General features: G+C 48.4%; 1 protein-coding gene across 10 annotated transcripts; it reads left to right on the forward strand.

The window, feature by feature from the left end:
• The first annotated feature begins 1,997 nt into the window (after positions 1–1,997).
• INAVA (innate immunity activator) lies at positions 1,998–17,475 on the forward strand. Of its 10 annotated transcripts, XM_075613993.1 has the most exons (12): positions 1,999–2,182; positions 3,987–4,046; positions 4,954–5,030; positions 8,103–8,147; positions 8,373–8,497; positions 9,003–9,125; positions 11,395–11,599; positions 12,158–12,211; positions 12,537–12,741; positions 13,232–13,378; positions 13,984–14,422; positions 16,970–17,475. In XM_075613993.1, the coding sequence occupies exons 3-12, from the start codon at positions 4,976–4,978 to the stop codon at positions 17,060–17,062; spliced, it is 1,491 nt and encodes a 496-aa protein (XP_075470108.1). In that variant the 5' UTR covers positions 1,999–2,182; positions 3,987–4,046; positions 4,954–4,975; the 3' UTR covers positions 17,063–17,475. The 10 variants fall into 10 exon arrangements, with proteins under 10 accessions (XP_075470109.1, XP_075470108.1, XP_075470114.1 ...); XM_075613994.1 differs by lacking the exon at positions 3,987–4,046 and having other exon boundaries at positions 1,998–2,182; XM_075613996.1 differs by lacking the exons at positions 1,999–2,182; positions 3,987–4,046 and adding an exon at positions 2,849–3,331.
• The last annotated feature ends 1,128 nt before the right edge of the window (positions 17,476–18,603 follow it).

Below are 18,603 nucleotides of genomic sequence, written 5' to 3' on the forward strand. Positions count from 1 at the left end.
GGCCAAACTAACTGTCAGCAGGGACAGGGGGGAATGGGAAACCCCATTAACTTGGAGGACTGGAGATGTTGCCAGGGCAACCAGGGGTGTGACAGACTGGAAGGAAAAAAGGCAACATAATGTATCCATTCCATCTGCACTGGGAGTAAAACTGCAAGGAAAGTAACATAAGTATCTCTAAGAGCAGGGGGGCCTCAGAGCTGAAATGAATGGGGTTCGGCTCTCCGGAGACCCCCTGCTTCAATCCAACGTAAAAGAATAAGGACAAAAAATGAACGCTGTGGATTGCCGCTGTAAAAGGGAGCTCTCACCAGAGCCCAGTGCAGTTTACAGGCTAGAGATTAATCATGATTTTTAACACTAGAAATTTTTTTTTTTTTGTAACGAGATATGCTCAGGGGGCAAGATACTAACGTTATATGAGTTACTGTACATTATATAAGCTTTGGGGAGGGAGCAGGTTGCTGCTCTAATTCCAGAAGTTTGACAGTATTTATAGTGACCACTCCCTCCCCTAAAAACACGCAGCTGCCCACTGCTTGTCACTTCCCATTCCTCTGTCCCCCTCCCCCTTGGTGACACAAGGAGGGGTCCGCTTCCAGGACACAGGAATTTCGCGTGCGTGCGTGCGTGTGTGTGTGTGTGTGTGTGTGTGTCTGTGTCTGTGTGTCTGTGCAGAGAGGGAGCAGAGGGGACACAGATGGGGCAGAGAGGGAAGGGTCTCAATTAACATTGATATAGTTTGCTATGAAATGTCCGATATTTATATTGTGCTCCCTCTCTCTGCTAACACTGCACCCTGCGCTCCCCTCTCTCTGGTAACACTGCACCCTGCGCTCCCCTCTCTCTGGTAACACTGCACCCTGCGCTCCCCTCCCTGCTAACACTGCACCCTGCACTCACCTCTCTCTGCTAACACTGCACCCTGTGCTCCCCTCTCTCTGCTAACACTGCACCCTGCGCTCCCCTCCCTGCTAACACTGCACCCTGCGCTCCCCTCTCTGCTAACACTGCACCCTGCGCTCCCCTCTCTGCTAACACTGCACCCTGTGCTCCCTCTCTCTGCTAACACTGCACCCTGTGCTCCCTCTCTCTGCTAACACTGCACCCTGTGCTCCCCTCTCTGCTAACACTGCACCCTGTGTTCCCTCTCTCTGCTAACACTGCACCCTGCGCTCCCCTCTCTGCTAACACTGCACCCTGCGCTCCCCTCTCTGCTAACACTGCACCCTGCGCTCCCCTCTCTCTGCTAACACTGCACCCTGCGCTCCCCTCCCTGCTAACACTGCACCCTGCGCTCCCCTCTCTGCTAACACTGCACCCTGCGCTCCCCTCTCTGCTAACACTGCACCCTGCTAACACTGCACCCTGCGCTCCCCTCCCTGCTAACACTGCACCCAGCGCTCCCCTCTCTGCTAACACTGCACCCTGCGCTCCCTCTCTCTGCTAACACTGCACCCTGCGCTCCCCTCTCTGCTAACACTGCACCCTGTGCTCCCTCTCTCTGCTAACACTGCACCCTACGCTCCCCTCTCTCTGCTAACACTGCACCCCCCTCTCTCTGCTAACACTGCACCCTGCGCTCCCCTCTCTGCTAACACTGCACCCTGCGCTCCCCTCCCTGCTAACACTGCACCCTGCGCTCCCCTCACTGCTAACACTGCACCCTGCGCTCCCCTCTCTGCTAACACTGCACCCTGCGCTCCCCTCTCTGCTAACACTACACCCTGCGCTCCCCTCTCTGCTAACACTGCACCCTGCGCTCCCCTCTCTTTGCTAACACTGCACCCTGCGCTCCCCTCTTTGCTAACACTGCACCCTGCGCTCCCCTCTCTGCTAACACTGCACCCTGCGCTCCCCTCTTTGCTAACACTGCACCCTGCGCTCCCCTCTCTGCTAACACTGCACCCTGCGCTCCCCTCTCTTTGCTAACACTGCACCCCCCTCTCTCTGCTAACACTGCACCCCTCTCTTTGCTAACACTGTATCCTGTGCTCTCTCTGTCTGTCCAGTATAGAACATGGAGAGGATTAGAGAGGGTTAAACAGTGGGGTGAGGGAATCCAATTGTTAAACTGTCCCCTCCCTTCTCACAGGGGGGTGGGGGTTTCTGCTAGGACAGATGTCCCTAAAAGTTGCAGGACATGCACACATTGTAGCAGGGGAAGACAGGCATTTTTAAGGTAGGTCATGTTTTTAATAAGATTTCCCGTATCCCCAAGAGCTTACAATAAAATGTTGGGGAAGCTGAGGGAAAGTGAGCCGGCTGCATGCAGGGGCTGTGTCTAAAACCAGCTCCCACCCCTCCAGAGGCTGCATCAGCTTCACTTGCTCTGCAGCTTTCCCCAAAACAGGTCACGGTTTCCTACAAACAGGATTGTCACGTCCCTCTGGGCTCCTGATTGTTAATAACAGAGGTTGGTTAATGTGAAAATGTGCTTGGAAGCTGGGTTACTGCAATAAGAGGTTACAGGGGCAATAAGGCACCCAAGAGCTGGGTTACTGCAGTAAGAGGTTACATGGGCAATAAGGCACCCAAGAGCTGGGTTACTGCAATAAGAGGTTACAGGGGCAATAAGGCACCCAAGAGCTGGGTTACTGCAATAAGAGGTTACAGGGGCAATAAGGCACCCAAGAGCTGGGTTACTGCAGTAAGAGGTTACATGGGCAATAAGGCACCCAAGAGCTGGGTTACTGCAGTAAGAGGTTACATGGGCAATAAGGCACCCAAGAGCTGGGTTACTGCAGTAAGAGGTTACAGGGGCAATAAGGCACCCAAGAGCTGGGTTACTGCAGTAAGAGGTTACAGGGGCAATAAGGCACCCAAGAGCTGGGTTACTGCAGTAAGAGGTTACATGGGCAATAAGGCACCCAAGAGCTGGGTTACTGCAGTAAGAGGTTACATGGGCAATAAGGCACCCAAGAGCTGGGTTACTGCAGTAAGAGGTTACAAGGGCATTAAGGAGCTGGGTTACTGCAATAAGAGGTTACAGACAGGGTCAGGAAGGTATTTATTAACAGGGTAAGACATAGGAGGATGTCTGTTGCCCCTCCCTATACTTGCCCCCGTTCCCACACACCCCTCCCCTGACAGACAGGCTGGCCTGGTGCTGACACCCTGAAGTGGGTGCGAGTGCTCTCGTCAAACCCAAAGATCAACAGAGATCTGCTGCTCCTCCCCTCACCCCCTCCTCCACGCAGCAGAACATCGCAGCATTAACCCCTTAACTACAGGGGCAATAAGGCACTCAGGAGCTGGGCTACTACATGGGTTGGGGAGGAATGGGCAACAGGAGAAGTACAGAATAGCCTGTAAAGACCGGGGCTGTGAGGTGCGGGGTGTTTGCTAATGTTTGGGAACATGCCTAGGGGCATATGGTTTTCTGTTGATGCCTTAGGAATTTGTGGGGAGGGGAACGTGACAGGAGACCGCCCCCCATCCCCCAGGTAACTGCTTGTCCTAAATAAACAGCAGCCATCTGCTGATAAGAGGGGAGGGGGAAGGTCCCGGGACCAAAACTTGCATCCCATCCCTATGCACTCTTGTCATTAACCCCTTTACTGCCAGATTGATTTACAGAGCCCGGCCACCTCCCCCATAGCTCAGTGTGTGTTATTGGGGAGGTTGTGTTCTTGTCAGGTAACACTAATCTGTGTTTGTCACAGAGAGGGGACAGTCCCCCCTCTCAGCAGCTGTTAGGCCCGGGGGCATGCATACAGTTGTGGGTCTCTGGAGTGTCACTGTGGATGTCTGTGTGTGAATGTGTTTATGAATTTGTGTATTTGTTTATGTGTGTATGTCTGTGTATAAGTGTGACTCTGTATGATTGTGTGTGTGTGTCAGTGTATGGATAGTATGCATGTGTGTTTATGACTGGTAGTGTGTGGAGTGCCACCCGCCTCCCTTCCTCTCCCCCCCCCTTGCACTCCTCCCCTCTGCTCAGGTACAGACAGGTAACTCTCAGCTTCCTCTCATACCAATCTCAGCACCCTGCGTGTCCCAGCGCGGCACCTTCAGCCTATCGCCACTCGTGGTCCTCCACACAGGTAAGGGACAACGAGAGGGAGGCTGGCACTGCCGCTGTACGCTTTTTATCTGTGCTGTGTATACATGTCATCATGTAGTAGTGTAAGTGTGTAAGAGGGAGGCTGACACTGCTGCTGCCTGCTGTGTATACATGTCATGATTGTGTGTGTGTGTGTGTGTGTAAGAGGGTGGGTGGCACTGCTGCCGCCTACTGTGTATACATGTCATGATTGTGTGTGTGTGTGTGTAAGAGGGTGGGTGGCACTGCTGCTGCCTGCTGTGTATACATGTCATGATTTTGTGTGTGTGTGTGTGTGTTTGTGTGTGTGTGAGGGTGGATGGCACTGCTGCTGCCCACTCTGTACCTGTGCTGTGTATACATGTCATTGTGTGTGTGTGTGTGACTATTGTCTTTCACGTAACTCTTCAAGGGTACCGCTAGGGCAGGGGATAAATAGACTGGAACCTCTAAGACTAGACAGTGCAGTGATACCGAGCCTTAAGGGCTAGGTGCACAGAGATATATTTATTTATAAAATGTGTTACCAGGAAGTAATACATTGAGAGTTACCTCTCGTTTTCAAGTATGTCCTGGGCATATAGATGTGAGTGTCCTGAATATCTCATGGAGAGTCACACAGGATCTGATTGAGACAGTCTGAGGTGAGTCACAGGTAGAAGTGGGAAGAGACAGACAGGGGGGAGAGCAAAGGTCAGAACTTAGCGCCCTAAAATCCCCTGACAGAGAAGCCCACACAGCCAGAACACTCCCCATATTAACCACTTCAGTGCCCGAGACCTGCAGAGACAGAATATCCCTCACCCCTAAGCCTTCACTGCCGAGCCCTACATACCAACACAGCGTGGTATATTGTTGTTCTCTGTATACCAGGCATTTTTTAACCCTTCATTTTTTTTCGTATTTAGTTAACCCCTCGTGTCCCGCACCATGGGGAAGAAAGAGGAATCCGGTGACAGAGAGACACATTACATCATCCAACCAGGTGACACGGGGACCATGGCATTTATAGGGTGATCCTATTAAAGCCTATGTGGGCAGCTGATTTGTGTAAGAGGGTGATCCCATTAAAGAAATATAAAAGGTTACTGGTATGTGTTGGAGCAGGGGTGCGCAAGTTTTTTCAGGGGTGCGCAGCAGTTGCAGAGGCTCTTCCCCACTGCATTTAAATTAAATGTTGGGGGATCGCTTGAGGCCTCTGCAATGTCTCCTACCTGGTCTTTGGCAACGCCGCGGGTCACGTGACATCACGTTGCCAGTCACGTCACCCCGCAGTGTCATTTGACGCCGAACATAAGGAAGGAGGGGGGCGCGAGGAGGTAAGGAGAGCAGGTGGGAAAGATTGTGCACCCCTGTTTTAGTGGGTGATCATATTGACGTCTATGGGGGTAACTGTGTAAGAGGGTGAAGATAACAACAACAAGAACAACAACAATTTATTTCATATAGTGCTTTTCTCCCACTGGAACTCAAAGCGCTTCACAATTACAGCATAGTACTATATAGGATTTTTACATTCTATGTATTTGATGTCAGAGACACAGGGAGATAAAGTGACTTGCTCACAATGAGCTGACACTGGGATTTGAACAAAGGTCCCTGATTTTAGAGTCAGTGCCGTTACTCACTGAACCACTCCAACATCTATGGGATAACTAGGTGGTCTTATTAAAGCCTGCTGGAGTGAGGACGTGCTGTGATGAGCTTCCAGGTGGGAGTGGAAGTAGCTGGGCTGCGGCCGCTAAGAAAACGAGCGGCTGTGACTTTGGCCGGTCTGCCCGATATTATGGATGCTGGGAATTCGAGAGAAAAGAATGTGACGGATAAATCAGAAGAATTGTATAAAGCAGCAAAACCGAATATATAAACGTGCTCAGCATGGAAATGAAGATCATAAGGCTGCAAAGAGGGCTTGGAAAAGAAAAGGATACGTCTAACAAGGAAACGCTGCAAATTATCCTTGCAAGCCACCTAGAAGAATAAAAGATACTTAAAGAAAAAGGAGCTCAGTGAGACAATAAGTCTTTCCACAGAAGATCTTGTGGAGCTCAGTGAGGAGGAAACAGCTACACTGCCGTGTCATTTCAAAGACGGGGTCCACACGGGGACAAAAGAATGTCACCAACTAAAATGAGAACCTTTCTAAATATCTGTACAACCTGGTCTCTGGATTCAAACAAAGCTATGTCCAGACATCAGCTCCTTTAGCAATATCTCCCCAGTAGGGACTTAGGCACGTTCTATAGTGCCGGGCGCGTGCTGCGCTGAATAGAACAGCCCTTAGACGCCTGAATGTTGCAGAAAATATTACCTCTGAAATAACGCTGACGGGTTTCTTTGCTTAAAGCGTGTGTACACGTTTGGGAACTATTTGGGAAATAGCATTTTCCTAATAAATGTGTTTTTATGTGTTGTAAAGGAAAATGTGCAAGCCCAATAGATTGGATATATAGACAAACAAGAGAGTTTAAACATCGTATTTGAGAGTAAATCCGAATTTTCTGATCGTCGTAAAATCAAAAGAACAACAAGTTTGAATGATGCTGTTATCTGGTAAGAGACAGTTGAAGTGAATAGTGCTAAATTTTGTATCTTTATGTGAGAGAGGGCAGTCAAGTGGAGAATTCACTGAGGGCGACCATAAGGTACAAAAATAATGTCTCCTGGTATGATATACAACATGTAATGATGTTAGTTAAATTGGAAAAATCCAATGATTGTTTTTGATATAGATATATATTTATATACAGTATACCGTTGTATATCAGAACACTTAAACCTTCCTTTGGGGCACAAATCCAACTGCAAGACTGTCACATCTAGAGGTAAAGAAAGCCATTGATATAATGAATGATTATGGAGTACCAGTACATATGAGGGATGTGTTATGGTTGTGTTTCCGTGGCAGAATGTGTGTTCGAGCCAACTTTAGAGCTAGGAATATAATTGGCAGAGCTTGGCCGAGGGAAGTGTGTGGGGACACATTATAGTCAATGGAGCATCTTCTGTTGACATGCCCTTTCAGTGAGGAAGTATGGGAAATAATAGCAACGTTTTTAAAGATGCCAACATCTTGTCACTGGAGACTTTTAGATTCCACATTGGAAAGATTCAGTAAGATATCTTTGTGATAAATGCAGAATGTATGTATATAACATCTAAGCAATGCAAGATGTTTTTTCACAATAAGACAGCTGGTGTTAACATCAAACTCTGTTGTATAATTGACTTACATGTCTAAAAAAGATATTTTATAAAGGTAAGACTGTGCATAATGGCAAAATGTACTGGAAATGTATTGATTTCAGATTTTTGAATGGAATAATAATAATTAGTTGACAACGTTTTGCTTGTTTTGTTCTGTTGAAAGTGCCCCAATAAAAGACTTGTATGAAACATTTTAGGCTTACTAATGTATGTAAGGGGGGGGGGGGGTCCTATTAAAGTCTATAAGGATAGCAGAGAGGGGGTGTCTTGATTAAATAGCAAGAGCTGGAGGGCGTTGAATGTCTTACTGCTTTCTGTTTGTCTGTGTATATTAGGGCTGCTGTTATAGGATGGGGTCAAGGAGGGGCCTTTGTATGGGGACATCAAAGGTTTGAATCCCCTGTTAAATCCTCAAAGGGTTTACGGGGTGCGTTATAGGGTCAGATCTGTTTCTTTAATTGCATGGGAAGCTGAGGTTGAATCATATGAAATCCCAAGTCCTGCCCATGAATGTATGTATGATATGCCTGTGAAAGCGCTCAGCCATATAACCCCTTCCCTGATTTGTTTAATGAGCTTCTCACAGTGCAAGGTGTTTAAAGTGTTTGCAAACAATACACAATACAGATTGCTCCACTTTCTCTCCCTCACCCTCTCTCCCTCCCTCTGTCAGGAAACTCCATCCCTCTCTTTTTCTCCCCTCTTCACACACCCTCTCCAACACCTTTTCTTCCCCAAGGTCCTCATGCTCTTTCCATCTCTGTTACCCCTAAACACCAACCTCTTTTGTCCCATCCCCTCATTCCCTCTGCCCCCCTCACCCTCTAACACATATTTTCTTTCTCCACAGGCCCGGATGCTCTCTTTATCTCTCTCAAATCCCTCACCCCCCGAGGTGTGAACACTTTCTACCCCCTCACACTTTCTCTATCTCCCCTCATACTCTTTCTCTCCCGGTCACACACACTCTCTCTCCTGCATACACTCTCTCTCTACCCCACTCACACTTTCTCTCTCTCCCCTCACACGCTCTCTCTCCCCCATCACACTCTCTCTCCACTTCCCCCCCGCACACTCTCTCTTCCCCCTCTCCCCCCCTCACACTCTCTCTCTCCCCTAGGTCCGGATACTCTGTCCCCGGGGTGTCGAGAGTTGACGCAGGCAGTACGGATTCAGCAGCGCTCGCTGGAGCAGAGAGTGCAGAACTGTCTGGATGAGCTGCGCCGGCTCTGCGTGCGTGAGGCTGTAAGTTCTATCCCCCCCTGGCTTCCCCACCAATCAGAGAGCAGTACCATGGACCAACGCTCAACCTTATTGGCTAAAGCAGTGACACTCTCACTCTTTGTTGCCCCATCTCTCTTTTTCCCCCTCTCACGCTCTTTTCCTAACCCCTTTCTATCTCACGTCTCACACACTCTCTCTCCCCCTCCTTCATCTCTGGCCCTCCCTCTCCCCCTTCCTCTCACTCTATCCTCCTTCCCCTCCCTCTATCCCCCTTTCCCACCCTCTACCCTCTCCCTCTCTCCCCCTTCCCCTCCCTCTATCCTCCTTCCTCTCCCTCTATCCCCTCTCCCACTCTCCCCCTTCCTCTCCCTCTCTGCCCCTTCCTCCTCTCCTCTCCCCATCCCACCCTCTCACCTCCTCACTGCTCAGGTCAGGTCACCAAACTCCTGCAGTGACCCCTTAATCTTTCTCCTGCCAGAGACCTGCACTACATCCGCTTCATTAACCTCTCCATTTCCACCCCCAGGAACTGACCGGTGTCCTGCCCAGAGAGTACCCCCTCAAACAAGGGGAGACCCCCCCGAAAGTGCGGAGAAGGGTGGGGGCCGCTTTTTCATTGGATGAGCGAACAATTCTGCCCCGGGGAGAGGTGAGTGTGAGCTCAAGGTGCAGTACAGGAATAGCAGAGGAGGCTGCAGGGCAGGATAGGGGTGCAGTGATAGAGCTGTGTGTGGTGGGTTCAGTACAAAACTAGGAGAAGGGCAGTATTAGGGTGTATTTTGGGATACTCCTAACACCCCTGCATCCTATTGACCCAGATGTCAGCATCTGCCCTTCCCCTGGGAATAGCAGAGACACTGCTACCACTGGGGCGTGTTTGATAGTAATAGAGGTGTGTGTCTGGAAAAACATCCTGTGCTCCACCTGCCATTGTTACACAGCATAACGTGGTGTGTGTGTATGTATATATGTATCTGCATTATGTTATTGGGGGGGGGGGGGGTATGTATATATTGGTGTGTGCTCATTTGCATGTCTTAGACAGGTCTGCAACCCTGCCTTTCATCATTATCATCCAGCATACAGTGCTCCTACTGCAGCAAGGGATTCTGGGAAATGACATGCAAATGAGCACACAGTGCCACCTTTTGCTTCAAATCCATTTTGACATGGACCCCTATAAGCGTAGATTTTTTTGTGTGGCGAGTAGATTTTTTGGTGATTTGTCGACCAATATATATATATATATATACCCCGCATTAACATACGCAATGGGACTGGAGCATGTATGTAAAGTGAAAATGTACTTAAAGTGAAGCACTACCTTTTCCCACTTATCGATGCATGTACTGTACTGAAATCGTTATATACGTGCATAACTGATGTAAATAACGCATTTGTAAAGGCTCTATAGTCTCCCCGCTTGTGCACAGCTTCGGTACAGGTAGGGAGCCGGTATTGCTGTTCAGGGCGTGATGACAGGCACATGCGCGAGCTGCCGTTTGCCTATTGGGCGATATGTACTTACTCGCGAGTGTACTTAAAGTGAGTGTACTTAAAGCGGGGTATGCCTGTAATATATATATATATAATGGATACAACAGAATGGACCACATCCAAGTCCAATACTTGAGCCGCCTACGATTTGCAGATGACACTGTTATTTTTACCACAAGTCCAGAAGACCTCCAGCAACAAATCAGAGAACTCTCTGAAGCAAGAAAGAAAGGGGCTTGCATATGAATCTCAGCGAGACCAAAGTGATATTCAACAAATGTGTCAACTCTGCAAAGATCGAAATAAATGGAATACAACTAGAAGAAGTCAAAGACTACGTTTACCTTGGCCGGCAAGTAACAATGGATGGGAACCTTGTGAATTAAATTGATAGGAGAATGCAGATGGGATGGGACGCATTTGGAAGAAAGAAGACAATCTTTCAAAGGAACCTTCTACTGTGCTTCAGGAGTGAAGTTTTTGACCAGTGTATTCTTCCTTTACTCACATATGGATGTGACAGCCGCCACCAGTCTAAGTTCTTTCAGAACTAAGGCTGTCTCACATTTTATTCTGGTCTGTAACTGCTACATACGTCTATAATATATATTATCTCTAACTGTGCGTGCAATGTCTTGTATATAATGTATACCCTGTTCACTTAATGTAACTGTATCTGTAACCATTTGTCATCTTAACTCTGTGCCCAGGACATACTTGAAAACGAGAGGTAACTCTCAATATATTACTTCCTGGTAAAACATTTTTATAAATAAATAAATAAACTTGGACCCTAAATGCAAAGATAATTCGGAAGCTTCCGACAACTCAAAGAAGTATGGAGAGGTCTATGTTGGGTATTACCTGAAGAGACAGGAAAATTAATGAATGGGTTCAAAACAAGAGTATATGACATCATCACAAGGGTGAAGAGATTAAAATGGCAGTGGGCCGGACATATCGCAAGAAGAAATGACCATCTTTGGACAAAAATGGCAAGCGACTGGATTCCAAGGGACGTTAAAATACCAAGACAAGGACCAAATAAGATGGGAGGATGAAATCAGAAAATCTGTTGGAACATTATGGAGAAGAGAAGTGTGTAACTGCAATACCTGGAAGATAATTTGGGAGGCCTTCATCCAGCATTGGATCGATAAGGGCTAAGAAGAAGATGATGATGATGATATATATGTCTGTCTGTCCTATCCATCACTCTCTTGACCTGTCCATCAATCACTCTCATCACTTGCATTCACTCCCCCTGCTTGTCAATCACTTGCCTGTCAGCCTTTTGCCTGTCATTCCCGCCCCCGCCCCCCCACACCTGTCAGTCACTCACTTGTCATTCAATCCTCCACCAGTAAGTCACTGCCCTGTCATTCATTCCCCCCATCTGTCCGTTACTCTCCCCCGCCCAGGATCCGCTCAGCTATCTGGAGAGGGATTTAGCTCTGCAGCTGCAGATCACGGAGGCTGCGAGGCGTCTCTACCGGGAGGATTCTCTCGCCAAACCAGTCCGGCGGCAGAGGAAGGCAGCACTGAGAGCCGCCGAGCGGAAACTCACCGGGCTGGAGGAGAGGCTAAGCCAGGAGCGCAGCCAAGGACGGGGCGTACGAGGAGACGGTGAGATGGAGGGGGGGCGACTGGTGGAGAGGGAGAGGAAAGAGCGGGGGAGAAAGGAGGGGCTGCAATGCTCTATAGAGAGGGAGTGATGCTCTGCAGGGGAAGTAGGGTGATGCTCTTTGGGGATAAGGGAGGGTGATTAATGCTCTCCAGGTATGAGGATGAGTGAGCGATGCTCTGTGGGGGAAGAGAGGGAGAATGATGCTCTGCCAGGAGAGAGGGGGGAGTAATGCTCTGCGAGGAGATTTATGGGGAGCAATGCTCTGTGGGGAGAAGGCGGTAAAGCAATACTCTGCAGGAAGGAGGGCGAGTTACGCTCTGTGTGAAGAGCGGGGGAGCGAAGCTCTGCAGAGAGAGAGTGACGCTCTGTCTGTAAAGGAGAGAAAGCAATGCTCTGCAGGGGAGGGGGAAAACTATACTTCGGGGAGAGATAGAGGGTGAGTGACGCTCTGCATGCGGAGTGCGGGGGTGCAACACTGTAGGGAGAGGGAGAGCAACATTTTGCGGGGTGAGGGGAGCGATGATCTGCAGGTTTTTGACTCTGGTCTTCCTCTTTAGACAGCAGTGTATCTGAATCCAGCTCCCTGTCTGATATCACAATACTGGAAGAAGGTGAGAGAGAGAGAAGTGGCGGAAGAGAGAGAGGAGCGGGGGGGGGGGGGGGGGGAGAGGGGAAAAGAGAGAGGGAGGAGCGGGGAAAAGAGAGAGGGAGGAGCGGGGGAAGAGGGAGAGAGAGGAGTGGGGAAAGAGAGAAAATGTAAGATTGTGGGGGTGGGGTGGGGAGGTGAGAGAGAAAGGGAGGGTGAAGGTAGAGGGAGGGTGAAGGTAGAGGGAATGTGGAGCACTAGAGAGATTGGGGGGAGGGGGGTAGTGACATTTGTTGGGCACCGCTATTTCTCGCTCCCTGGTTATGAATGTCCCCTGCTCTCTCTTACAGATGACACCCAGCGCCTGACCCATGCCACCCCCTCGTCTGTCATCCGGCCTCTCCCTCCACAGACCCTGGAGGGATTGTGTCCCCTGTGGTGCGAGAGTGACCCTGAGAAATCCCCCCTACAGAATAGCCCGTGGATGGAATCCAGTCTGGATCTGCCCTATGAGAAGCCCAGGAGGGGGGCGTGTGACTCAGAGAGCAACAGCAGGTGACACAGTAACAAGTGACATCCAGTGTGTCCATCCCCATGCAGGGTAAGGCTGGTGCCATGGTACTGCAGACCGTGCGGAGGCGAACAGACTGCGCTAAGGCCAGGGAAAGCCCCCGCTTTCCCTCAGCCTCCGCACGGGAGAAGGCACCATGGCCCCAGCCTAACACAGTGACACAGACAGAGGGGAGCTATGGGACAGGAATCTGTCTCTCTATGAAGGGTGACACAGGCAGAAAGAACCTATTGGACATGGAGTTTGTCCCTCCTCCTTCAGAGTGACACAGACTGTAGGAAGCTATGGGACATCAGTGTGACACAGACAGAAGAGGAGCTACTGTATAGGATATGTAGTCTGTCCATCGCCCCGCAGGGTGACACAGACAGAACGGGAACGAAGGAACATAGTCTGTCCCTCCCATTGCAGGGTGACACAGTGACACGGACAGAAGGTACCTTTGACCCACCTAACGTGACCTCTCTCCTGTAGCAGTCCCACTGCCACCCCCATACCCAGTCCCCAAGAAGCACCCGTAGGAGGTGGCCGTCTTAACTGCACCTCGGCGAATATAGTGACACTGAGTATGCACAGCACTCCTGAAACCAGCAGCAAGAGGGGGATCTCCCCGTCTATGAGGTGAGAGCGTTATACAGAGAGAATTCCTCCGGTGTTATATAGAGGGAAAGACATGACCTGTCTGCGGGATTTCATTATTAGTATACGTCTCTTCCCTGTTTGGCTTTTTTTTAATAGCCCTTGAATAAATCCCCCATTATCATTACAGTAACCTTCCCAATATCAGGATTATGTCCGGGCCTAATGCACGCCCCAGTCTCACATACAGGGATTGTCCTGAGCACCCCTTGGTTATTGGGATACATCTCTACCTTTTTAATAACTTTTTTGAAATAACCCCTCATATATAAATCCCTCATTATCAACAGGATAAATGTCTCTGATCAGGATCCCCCCCCCCCCGGTGTTATATTTAGGGAACATCCTGACCTTAGTCTGCTTGAATTTAATCATTGGGATACGTCTCTTTATATTGTTTCATTTTTAATAACCCCAACATAAAGCTCCAATTATTAGGGTAAACGTTCAAAAATCAGGATCCTTTAAGGGTTTTATAAACACTCTGGTGTTATATAGAGGGAATGCCCTGACCTCTATCTGCGGGATTTAATCATTAGGATTATACGAGGGTTTTATTTAACACACTGTTATTTGATGCCCCGCAGGGTGCAGAGTGCGCAGGACCTGTCCGAGCTTCGGGGTCGCTCCTCCTGCCGGCGTGCGACCAGCTTCGCTGTCCCGTTCAGTCCTATATACAACCTGACCAATCCTATATACAACCTGACCAATCCTATATACTTCTCTTCCGACAATCACTCTGATTCATCCAGCCCGCCCCCCTCCTACAAGCTGACCTTCTGCCCCGTTGCCCCGCAGGAGGAGGGGCTTAGTATGACCCGTGCGCCCTCCCTCAAGGAGCATGCTGGGAGGGGAGGACCCTCGAGGTCAGAGGTCACGGAGGAGCTGCAGTGGTGGCATGTCAGGGCGCGGATGAGAGGGGGTGATGTTCTGCGGCCGAGGTCGCTGGACAGGCAGGGGGCAATAAGGCTGCGCAGCGGGGCATCCCAGAGTCAGCTGTTCCGCTCAAAGACGCAGAGAGTGCCGGTAATGTACTGTCTCATTAAGGGGTTTCTGGGGGGTCGGGCCTATATATATATGTCACACACACAGATATAGCCCAAACTATTGCAACCCATGGTGCGCCCCCTTCTTGCTCACGGTTCATTGAAAACAGTGGCTGCTTCTCCGTGTGTGTGTGTGTGTATGTGTGTATATATATATATATATACAAATATAACTGTATGCTCATCTGCATGTCTTAGGCAGGTCTGCAACCCCACCTTTCCCCATTATCACCCAGCATACAGCACTTCCACTGCAGCAAGGGATACTGGGAAATGACATGCAAATGAGCACACAGTGTCACTCACCATAACTTAACTCAGTATTATATATATATATATATATATATATATATATATATATATATATATATATATATATATAGTGGTTGACAAATCACCAAAAAAATCTACTCGCCACACAAAAAAATCTACTCGCCCGGGGCGAGCAAATGTATAGGTTTGTCGAACACTGTATATATACACACACACACACACACACACACACACACACATACGGAGAAGCAGGTTGGCCCATCCTTTAGCTTCTTTGCATAGCCAGTTAATCAACCCCACACTGATGAGACCCATTAAGGTAGAAACGGCTGTCTGTGGGTGGGTTTTCTGGGTATGCACCTTAACCCTGGCTGTGCTCAAAGCTGTGACCATGCAGCAAGCTTAAGCCTATAGGGAACCATGTTAAAAATGGTTTTTGAAGCAAAAAGTGGCACTGTGTGCTCATTTGCATGTCATTTCCCAGAATCCCTTGCTGCAGTGGAAGTGCTGTATGCTGGGTGATAATGGGGAAAGGCGGGGTTGCAGACCTGTCTAAGACATGCAGATGAGCACACAGTAATATTTACATTTATATATATATATATATATATATATATATATATATATATATATACCTAATACTGAAGAACTCATTTATTGTGCTCTATATATATATATGTGTGTGTGTGTGTATGTTTCTCAGTGTTTGCATGTATGTATATGTGCAACAGCAGTGTTTGTGTAATATATACAAGTGTGTACTCTAGGTCATCTCCTGTATAGACATATCCCTGCTGTTTCATGCTGAGGCCTGCACTGCACCCTCACCACCACTGACACCTCACCCTGCAGGGAGGTGTGTGTGTGTGTGTGTGTGTGTGTGTGTGTGTGTGTGTGTGTGTGTGTGTGTGTGTGTGTGTGTGTGTGTGTGTGTGTGTGTGTGTGTGTGTGTGTGTGTGTGTGTGTGTGTGTGTGTGTGTGTGTGTGTGTGCGCGCGCGCGCGCACTGGGAAAAGTGCATAGAAGTTCCACAAATAAAGGGTGATGAAGGTCTGATTTTTGAGGAGGATATCTAAATTAGATTTGTTTACATTAGAAATTAGCTATCTAAGATGGGATATGATAACTATATACAAATATATTCCGGGTCAATACACAGAACTTTCAAGGGAACTATACATTCCAAGGACAGTACAAACGACACTGGGTCATCCCTTGAGATTGCTACTGTATACATCTCAAGTAAAACTACACCTCGAACATGGATTACATTTTTGGGCAAACAATGTCTTCATAGTGTAGGTCTCCTCTAAGACAGAGATATATAAAGTTGAGCTCTACTCACAAGTTAATAATGGAATTCTCCATTTAATGTGGCAGCCAAGAACAGAACCTGGTGAAAAGTCCATATGGGACCTGAGACGTTGTCTTTCCACTGTTCTTGGCTGCCACATTAGGCCTCGGCCATGTTTACTGCTTGCTGGCAGAAGCGTGCTGACACGCGCTCCCGCTCAGCAATGAGCCCCTACAGCCGCAATTAGAGCGGCTTTAGTAGGGGCTCACCTGCGCTTCCGCGCGCTTGCGGAAGCGCAGGTCTTAGGGGAATTTAAAATTCCCCCGCTTGCCGGCGCGACAGGCCGGTCACGTGAGCGGTTCGCCCAATGAGGGCGAACCAGCTTCGTGACGTCACTGGCCCGCCCCCTGACGGCGCGTGCGGTAAGCAACCGCCATGCCAGGGAAGCACCCGCTTTCCCTGAGCCTCAGCGCGCCTCAGCGAGCAAGCAAGGAGCCTGGACTCAGCCTTAGATGGAGAATTGTATTATGAACTTGTGAGTAGAGCTCTATGTATCTCTGTCCTACAGGAGACCTGTAATTTGAAGAATGTGTTTGTGTGTGTTGTGTTGGCGACACAAGCAGGATTCTCCTCGCCTGAAACGGTTCCCCCGCACTTTGGAATTGTTACATTTTTGGGCACCGCTCCATAAAAAAAAGAATTTTATGGGGCTGGAAGGAATTTATTTTCCCCCTTATGAGACATAATTGGCTAATATTTCCCTACGATTTTTTGTTTGCCTCTTCTGGGTCAATATGAATACACGTATAGGATGAGCATCTATGACGATTAAATTTAACATAGGTTGAACTCGATGGACATGTCTTTGTTTTTTTAACTGTAACTATGTAATATAAGTATGTGTATATGTCTTCCTCCACTATCTGCATTTCCAAACCTGTTCCCCTCCTTGTCCCTGCAGCTTCCCCCCAGGCAGGTGCTGCGCCGGACAGCTGAGGGCACCCCCCTGCAGTGGTATGACCCGGACGAGGCTCAGATTATCAGCCAGGTGTAAAACTACAGGACTATGTGAAACAGGGAGTCACCCCTCCCAACTCCTCAGGGACTGCTCTACCTCCTGGACTTTTGTATCTATGTATATATCCACCTCTCCCGCTTCTATCTTGCTTCCTCCATGCTCTCTCCCTCCCTCGCTCTCTCTGCTGGACAGATGGACATCAACGTTTTGGTTTCACCCCTTCGCTGCCAGTATGGCTGGCTCCTCTGGCAGTGGGGGGGATAAGAGTTGTATGTTATTGTTGCTGGAGCTTTTGTACATTGTGTTTTGGTGTGTTGAATATCTGTTGAAAATTTGAAAGAATACAAAAAAAAGAGTTCTATGTTAAATTAAAAACTAGTGGGACTGTGATCCCCCTACCCTGACTCTCTCTAATTGCTAACGCTATCATTAAAAGTTGGTTACAGTCAGCGTGGCCGAGTAAATGTCTCCATTATTTATTACGTGTACAGTTGTAAAGGCAGAGCATCGCTTCTTTAACCCCTTCCCTGCCACAGCCCGGCAGAGCGTTGCTCTGTTAACTGCTGCCACAGCCCTACAGAGTGAACTCGGCGGCTGTTCGAGATCAGCAGAACTTCACTCCTTTAACCCTCCAATGCCAGACACCCGCAGAGCGTCATTCTATTAACCCCTTTCCTACAGAGCACCGCCCTGTTAACCCCTCCCCTGTCAGACACCAGTAGACCTTTGTCCCTTAACCCCTCCCCTGCCAGAGATCTGCAGAGCATCACTTTGTTACTCCCTCCTCTTCCAGAGAACTGCAGATCTTCCTGTTCCTTCCCTGCCAGAGACTTGCAGATTGTTGCTCGGTTAACCCCTTGGACTCGGAGTAAAGTCAGAGCATAGCTCCTGTGGGACCGAACTTTACTGATTACTCAAGTAACAACCCTCCTGAAGTTGGACATAAGGAGACAATGACACCCAGTGGTGATATTTTGGTATTACATCTGGAAAGACGTTAACTCCTTGGATGCCACAGGAGCAAAGCATTGCTTGAACACACATTCCCAGCTAGCTCAAACTCCTACACCCACCACATCATGAATATATATTTATGTAAAAAAAGAGTTGGGAATTGTATACAACAAAAGACAGGGTGCCCAATGCTACATCAAATTGACAAAACATATATGGTAATAAGTACAAAGTTCAAATACTTAAATAATAATAATGATTACTTGGTTATTTAGTTAAACCCTTTGGCCAAAGCGTTATAAGCCTGCATATCAAAGTTTTAGCAGTTTTCTGGTTTGGAGCATTCAGATGTGTGTTAACACAATGCCAAGGAGGAAAGACATCAGCAATGATCTTAGAGAAGCAATTGTTGCTGCCCATCAATCTGGGAAGGGTTATAATGCAATTTCCAAACAATTTAAAGTCCATCATTCTACAGTGAGAAAGATTATTCAAAAGTGGAAAACATTCAAGACAGTTGCCAATCTTCCCAGGAGTGGACGTCCCAGCAAATTCACCCCAAGGTCAGACCATGCAATGCTCAGAGAAATTGCAATAAAAACAAGACTTACATCTCAGACTCT

This window comes from Ascaphus truei, chromosome 9, assembly GCF_040206685.1.
Source record: "Ascaphus truei isolate aAscTru1 chromosome 9, aAscTru1.hap1, whole genome shotgun sequence".
Classification (NCBI taxonomy): domain Eukaryota; kingdom Metazoa; phylum Chordata; class Amphibia; order Anura; family Ascaphidae; genus Ascaphus; species Ascaphus truei.

What these genes read in the sequence shown, in the direction of transcription:
- INAVA (XM_075613994.1), top strand. Translation starts at nt 4,976, where the DNA reads ATGGGGAAGAAAGAGGAATCCGGTGACAGAGAGACACATTACATCATC. An exon ending in ACATTACATCATCCAACCAG is followed by an intron (nt 5,031 to 8,102) that starts GTGACACGGGGA and finishes CTTTCTCCACAG; the next exon opens with GCCCGGATGCTCTCTTTATC. An exon ending in CAATTCTGCCCCGGGGAGAG is followed by an intron (nt 9,126 to 11,394) that starts GTGAGTGTGAGC and finishes TCCCCCGCCCAG; the next exon opens with GATCCGCTCAGCTATCTGGA.